General features: G+C 45.4%; 1 protein-coding gene across 1 annotated transcript; it reads left to right on the top strand.

The window, feature by feature from the left end:
* The first annotated feature begins 4,868 nt into the window (after positions 1 to 4,868).
* LOC139681616 (lysophosphatidic acid receptor 1-B-like) lies at positions 4,869 to 6,367 on the top strand. Its single transcript, XM_071575120.1, has one exon. The coding sequence runs from the start codon at positions 4,949 to 4,951 to the stop codon at positions 5,915 to 5,917; it is 969 nt and encodes a 322-aa protein (XP_071431221.1). The 5' UTR covers positions 4,869 to 4,948; the 3' UTR covers positions 5,918 to 6,367.
* The last annotated feature ends 1,507 nt before the right edge of the window (positions 6,368 to 7,874 follow it).

The following is a 7,874-nucleotide window of genomic DNA, read 5'->3' as shown; positions in this document are numbered from 1 at the left end:
CCTCTCCTCTCCCTCTCCTCTCCCTCTCCTCTCCCTCTCCTCTCCCTCTCCTCTCCCTCTCCTTCCTTAATTTTGTCCTTTCTAAACCTTCCAGCCTGTCACTATTAAAGTTATAATAAATTGCACTGCAGCCTTGCTAACTAAGCTTTTAATTGTGCTAGAAAGTGAAGGCACACTCAGGGAAAGATGTCCCCTTTCCTTATAAAGCCTGTAATCTAAATCAGCAGGGCAGACAACATTTGATCCCCTTATCTTTTTCCTAAAGAAACTCACCTGGCAGGTGCTTGGTTGTCACTTCTCCATGGCATTGTTTCACCTTGGGATGGGTTCAAAAGGAGTTGCACTGTGGGTGGGTTTTACATAAATGCCTTTGGACATTGAACCCAAAGACATGTGAGGATCTTGGTCAGGGGAGGTGAGAGACAAAGTTAAGCAGGGAGGGGACAGCACATCACTGAACTCCAGGCTGGGTTTTCCTGCTGGAATAACTGCACTGTGTCCACAGCTACAGGGTAGGTAAGGACAGGTGGGAACATCAAAACCAGTGAAAACTCCACGTATTTTGTGGCTTGAGAGCCAAAGCAACAAAGATTGTGGAAATGTCTGACATTATCCTGCTGCCATCAAGGACTTCATGGGAAGTTCAGGGGTGATGTGATGGCTAATGAGGCTTTCATGTGTCTGAGCCAAGTGATCCTGTCTGTGCTGGGGGAAGGGAGGTCAGAGCTGTCCCAAACCTTTAGATGTGGGTCCTGATGTGGCTGCATCCCCTGTGTCCCAGCAGAAGGGGTGAGGGCTGGATCCCTGGCACAAAGGCATCAGAGTCCAAAAGTCCAGCTCTTTTGGGCTGGAGGCTGAGCTGTTGCTCTTAGAAGGAAGATCTAAGGGTTGTGAGGGTCAGACTGGCTTGGGTCCAAACCCTGGTCATAACTGACCCAGGAGGAATTGCCTCTGCAATGGGAGAGGGAAATACTTCCAAGAGAGTTAAAACACAGATGAGATTCATGGATAGCAATGGTGGTTGGGAACCACACCCTCCAGCATGAGAAAACACACGGAGTGCTCTTCATTTACTTGTGTGTTGTCATTTTTTTCATTAGAGTTCCCACATCACTGAACAGGAAATCTGGAATTTCAGAGCTCTTGGTGAGTAAGAAACATCAAAGTCTTCATCTACCACGTGAAAGGTGGGCTGGCTCCGATTCCCCCTGAGCCTGCTCTGTTGGGAACAAGCACAAGGTCGTTTCCATGGAATGCTCAGGAGCAGGGATAAGAGGTTTTCTGGCTTCTTCACGTCTCAGTTATCAGTGGAAGGTTTTGTTTGCCATACACCTGGTTTTAGGTATTTATTGCTGGGTTTTTTTCCTTTTAGACAGCACAATTCAAGTTCCCCAAAGGTGAAAACACCAGTTCTGTGATCTCAGAGGGTTATTCTGGCTCTGCATAACCAAGGAAAGGGTCTGGTTTGGGGGGGTTGTCCTTGCAACAACCCATCCTTGCCAATATTTTGTGGCTTGTGGGTAACATGATGCTGAACAGCACTGGGGGACTTCAAGTCTGATGATCATCTTCACTTTCTGTGCTGGGATCTTGGATAACTTCAAATCTGTGAGGCAAAAATTCCTCAAAGAGAGTGGGTGGGGGAGGACTAGAGCTCTCTTTTCAAAACATCCCAGCAGAATCTTGGATGGAGATCATACATCCCATTTGTGTCTTCCTCTCCAAAAAGGAAGACTTTAATCTGCATTAATTGAAACATAAATTGGATAAATAGGCTCCTTACTTGTACTACTCCCTTTCGTGACTGTTTCTTCTTTGCAGGCATCATGATGTCCTTTGAGAGAGAGCGCAGGTGGATGTTCTGGCATCCCTGAAGGTCATGGCAGCGAGCCCTGGGTTCATGGAATGACTGCCCTGGTGCCCAGCTGGGCTGTGTGGCACTGGCTGGTTTGTGGCTGAGGTGGGGCAAGCACAGAGCTGGAGTGCAGGGACAACTGGGAGAAAGCTGAACCACTGCATTTCCCACCCAGCAAGGTCTGGTGTGTCAGGAGTGTGAGTAGGACTGTGAGTTCAGGGAGAATGTGCCAGGAAAGAAAGCAGGACAGTAAAATCCCTCATCCCTTCAGTGCCTGGTTTTTCCCGTGGGTATAATGTGGGAAGGGGACTGTGCAGGTGACACCAAACCACCTGCAGCTTGTGCTCCAACTCTCCTACTCCCTGTGCTGTGGGATTCTTATCTCCATCACGTGGACGCAGCTTCTTCTCCTGTAGGTTCAGGCATATCTCCAGTTCCTCAGTGTATTGTCAGCACAAAGGCACCAGAGCTGCTCTCCCCACCCTAAGGCAGAATGTGGGATGTCCAAGGGTTACTGAGCAGAGCTGGGACTCGGCTCCTGGGCTGAATTCCCTGGTTTGGAATCAAATTGGGAATATCCCAGCTGGGGGCTGCTGCCCTGAGCCCTTGTGAATCCCACTGAGGGCTGAGAGCTCCAGCTGGGGCTCAGGTGGGTAAAGATGGATTTGCCACAACAGCCACTTGAATCACCATTAAACATTCAGCCTGAAGCTTCTCCTGCCTCTCCCTCAGTCTCTTCGTGTTCAGTGATTATTTTCTTCTCCACAGGCACAATCATCAGGTAATTGTTATTGAACTTTGAGATTCTCTACAAAATAAGGCCATTTCTCACACATGACATATATCAGAACAATACCGATTTGGATATTTGGATAAATAAACATAAAACCAATCATAGAACTAAAATAAAAACAATTCTAGAACTAAAATGTTGTAGAAGGTGAACTCCAGATAAATATAAATCAAAGGCTGCCAACAGCAAGGTACAACCAGTGTTTGAGGTGCCAGCCTGAGACACTGGAGATTAGATTAAGTTCCCTGGACTTCTGCATGATCTTAAACAAATAATATGATTGTTCTTTTCCCATTTATAGGGGGTAGATAACACTGTTTCCTCACAGCTGTATAGTGAGGGTGAGTCCAAAGCAAAATCACACAGTTCCTGGAATGTTGGAGTAGAAAAATACCCTTGAGTTGGGGTTGTGACACGCAGAGGTTTGGCTGTGGAGCAGCTCTGGCTCTGTGTTTTCCATTCAAAGTAGTTTTCATCTGGATTTGAGAGCTCCAACTACATCACAGAGGGTTGGAGCACCCAAATCTGAGGGTTTCTATGTATTAAAGCCCACTAAAGAAGCAGCTTCCACACTAATATTGTCTCCTTTAATCTAGCAACATTATGCTAATTTTTATGTAATTCCATTAGGGAAACAAGATTACAAAGGTTTTGAGAAGAGCTGTTTATACTACTTGATATTATTTCAATTACACTCCCATCTCATTTTGTTGAGCGCTCGGTGCTTGAACACCAAATTTCCAAATTAGCCCAATTTCAAGTAGCATTTTCAGGAATATCTCGAGCGTTTCAGATCATTAAAAGGATTTGCTGACTCGAGGTGTTGGCACTGAGGAGGTGACAGAAATAGTGGAGCCCTTGTTCGGCAGCAACCTCACACCAGAGGTGTGGCTGTCAGGGCTGCTGAGTGGGCACAAAGGGGGGTTTATCTGGGACAGCAGGAGAAGAATATTTTGCAGCATGTGAAGACACCCTGAAGAATCAATTCTCAGCCCTTGTGTCTTTATTCTTTGCATTTCTATGGGACCCCCCCTGAAATACCCATTACTGCATAAAGTATTTCTAGCACATAATAATTGTGTACCACTAATTGCACACTAAACTGGCCACACTTTCATGCACTTCCACAGGAAAGAAAGAAAGAAGCTCCAGGATTTTCCTTTTTAAGCTCAACATTTTAGCTGGAATTTCTCATGTTGTGGATTTGGCAGAGCTTTCCGAGCTCACAGATTCCCAGCTCTGGAGCTGGAGTTGCTGCTGCCATGATCAGATGTCAGTGCTGAATGTGGAAAGCCCATAAATTCAGCTCAGCAACTTGGTAATACCATGGTATAAAATGGTTGCTAATGGAAATGAATCCTTTGTTATGATAACAGAGAAAAGTGAATTAAATCAGAATAAATTCGGACATAGCATGGCTTTCCCGGGTCTGTTGTCCTGCCCACCTGATTTGCTCTGCTGTTTGAAATCTCCCTGTTCCCACTGAACTCTGTATTTTGTTCCAGCACTGCCCTCTGCTGAGAGCATGGCGTGTGTGTCCCGAGAGTTTTATCCCCAAACCTAATTCTCAAAAATAATTTGCCTTTAAAAACATAGAGAAAGAAAAGATATAATGATACTGATGTTGGTTTATTAATGTGAGAGTCACACATTAAATAAATACAAAATATCCTCTAACATAGGCATGATTACTGATGTCTGTTGTTTAGCTACATTCTCATCAAAAAATTCAGGTGGAAAAATGGCATTTTCCAAACTGCTTGGGCAAGAGTTGGGGTCCAGGTTGGTGACACAACACTGATGTTCTTATTTCAGCTCCATCAGTCACACACCTGACCCTCCAAGCCCACAGAATTCTGTTTCCTGATTCTCTAACCCTTTTTGTTCTAATTTATTTGTGAGTTAAAGCAGAATTCACATTCATTCCATTTTAGAATACCCTTAAAACATTTAAAGCTACTGACATGATCATTCATCTTCTCAAGCTCTGGCCAGGTCCTGACAAAGGTTGTTCTCAGCACCTCATCTGTGTGGTAGCAAATGTGTTTTCCAGGTTTGGCTGTCCTGGCAACTCCACGGTAATTGGTGATGCCAATTGAGTAACCCAAATATTTAAAAACACACGTGGTTAAAGTTTAATCCACTGTCACGATGATGACGTGGCAACAGAAGCTGCGAGTCGGGATTCATTCTGCACCTGGAGAACGAGGTGGCAGCAGCTCCTGTGTGGTGTGGTCTCTGAAGGAGCATGGGATGAGTAAAGTCCACCTCCTTAAAGGCTGAAAGAAGGATTTTCCACAATGAGTGGATTCCCAAACTGCTCAGCTAATCACACAAACATCTGGAGTCGTTATTTGGTCCTTGCCCTGGGCATCCCTCAGCTGACCATCAACGTGGCATCCGTGATCTTCAACTGCACCGTCATCTTCACCCGCCTGGCCACGAAGGACCTGCACAAGCCCATCTCCATTCTCTTCTGCAATTTGGCTGTTTCTGATCTCTTCACCAGCTTCTCTGGCTTTTGGATTTCCATGCTGTTCATCACCAACCCTGACATCACGATCTTTGGATCCAAGGACATGCTGGCACCGTACGCCTTGTACACAACGTCCATTCTATCCACCATCTACAACCTGGTGAGCATCGGCGTCGAACGGTACCTGGCTGTGGCCGAGAGCATGAGGACAAGGTTCAGGGTGGCCAGAAACCATTCCATAGCTGTGGTTTTCATCAACTGGGTCCTTGCTTTCTTTCTGGGCTGCTTGCCATTGATGGGGTGGAACTGCTTGCACACAGAGAAGAGTGTCTCAGTCCTCTACAGCCCGTTCTGTGTCCACTACCTCATCTTCATCGCCATCCCCAACTTCGTGGTGGCCTTCATCATACCTCTGTTCACTTACCTTAGAATCATCATCATCCTGAGGAAGAGGAAGCTGAGGATGAAGGCGTGTGGACAAGCCACCGGCACCTACAAATCAGCTGAAATCCAAGTGGCCAGAACCAGCATCTTCATTTGGCTGCTGGCACTGATCTCCTACGCCCCTTTCTTTGCCGGGGTCATATTCGATGCCACCAACCAGCGGTGCCACATCGACCTCTACCCGGGCGTCTACATTTTCCGGAACTGCACGGCCATGCTGATCACCATCAACTGCCTGGGAAACCCCATCATCTACACCCTCAAACTCAAAACTCTGGGGGCCAAGCTCAAGGCTCTGAAATGCCTCTCCATCAACCGTGTCCGAGCCTGCACCATCGAGAACATCTAGGTGGGACTGGCCTTGTTGGGGTGCCTGACATGGCCAGTGGGGCCAAGGAGGGCTCTGGAATTGCACCAGATTCGGAGGGAGTCAAAAAAACGTGTGGATGTGGCACTTTGGGGATGTGGCTTAGTGGTGGTGCTGTGTTGATGGTTGGACATGAATGATCTTAGAGGTCTACCTGGGGATGTGGCTTAGTGGTGGTGCTGTGTTGATGGTTGGACAGGATAATCTTAGAGGTCTTTTCCAACCTTAGTGATCCTGTGGTTCCATTCCTGCCTGTGCTTGGGTGCTCCAGCACCCAGTGAGGGAGGTGCTGGGGTGCAGAAACCAGCCTGGGCAGCTGGGAATGTAGAACTGGAGCTTTGTGGCCCTCAGAGCCTTCAGCAGTAACTGCTGCTCTGCAGCTCTCCTGGGGAAGCAGTGCCGTGTGTGCCCCTGGCTTGGCTTGCCCTCACATGGGAACAGGGGAGCTGTTTTCCTTGGAGATAAAAATAGCTCCATTAGCCCTGTTTACTTTGTGCTTGGGAATTGGCTGCTGCTGCCCTGGCTTTGCTGCTGAGACTCACAGCCCTGTCGTGTGGTTTGTAGGGCTTTGGAGGCAGGGAAATGGCTGGAAAATTCTCAGTAGTTTGGGGGAAATTGGCATTTTACTTTGTCATTTACAGTCAGTCAAATTGGCTCTTTGATTATTGGATGGATCTGTATTAACGTGGCACTCAGCCCTGTTTTCCTGCTGTGATTTTAACAGTGGATTCCACGTTTTTGTGAGACATTTGTGGCTACACCTCTCATATTTCTGCTTATAGAGGCACAGTCCATGGCTTGTGAAATTTGTGCAGTTCTGGGGGAAAACCTCAGCTGGATTCTTCAGGATCAGAACTGTACAAAACAAAATAAAAATGTCAAGACTGAGTATTTTGTAAAAGAAAAAGGTCTTAACCCCTCTCTCTCTCAAAAAAAGTTGGCTACTGAATATTTATTTAGTACATATAGTTTTATCAGGACCCATTGGACAGGGATGTTTATTTGTAGTTACACAGGGATATTTTCTAGAAGAATCTTAGTGTTTAAATTTCTGATCTCTTGCCTGAACTAAGCCAGTTTTTTTTAATCTTGCCTGAACCACAAGCCTGGTTTTAACAGATGTGGTGACAACAGCTCATCTTGCTGCTTGCAAAGTGTGCTCAGCTGCTGCCCTTTGGCATTTCATCAATGTACATCAATAAATTGTACCAAGAATCCACAGGGTGATGATGTTCTCACATTCATCACAGGCACAACCGACCCAAGTCAGCCTTTCCTGCACTGGTTGGACTTTTGGGGGATTTATTTCCAGTTTCTTGACTTTGTTGTTGTTCTTTCCCCACTTCAAAAGGTTTAACTGAACTAAGGGAAAATCTCTGACGCTGAGCAGGTGTGAGAAAAGCCACACTTTGGGTAAGAAAGGGGTTCACCCACTAATGTGAGAGACAGGACGTGCCATCCCATTAACAAACCTGGTGCTCAGTGGTTTCCTTTGCTGCTGTCAAGCCCCTCTCCTGTGCTGCTTCACTTTGAAGAACTCTGGGGGAATTTCTTTTGTCTGAACTAAAATCAGACATTTAAGGAAATGGATGGCACTAAGTGACACAGAATTAAAATGAATTATTTAAAGGGATAATGTAACTCAGGCAAGGTAAGTTTTTGTCTCCATTTTTTCCGTTCAGGCTACATCTCTCTATATATTTGTAGATACATTTCTCTGTATATCCATAAATATATCTCTAAATATATCTATGACCTCTCTAATATAGATCTATAGGTATCTCTCTCTAGATCTCTATGTCTCTATATACCTGTATCATCTATTTCTATGTATTGATATCTCTATATATCTATATAATATATATATTTATATAATTTATATATCTATATATCATATATCTACGTATTTATATAATCTATATATCTATCGATGATGATT

Source organism: Pithys albifrons, chromosome 21 (genome assembly GCF_047495875.1).
Source record: "Pithys albifrons albifrons isolate INPA30051 chromosome 21, PitAlb_v1, whole genome shotgun sequence".
Taxonomy (NCBI): domain Eukaryota; kingdom Metazoa; phylum Chordata; class Aves; order Passeriformes; family Thamnophilidae; genus Pithys; species Pithys albifrons.
This window is presented reverse-complemented; position numbering and strand designations above follow the sequence as displayed.

Bases quoted from the DNA above. Each gene is read 5' to 3' on its own strand.
- LOC139681616 (XM_071575120.1), top strand. From the start codon at position 4,949: ATGAGTGGATTCCCAAACTGCTCAGCTAATCACACAAACATCTGGAGT.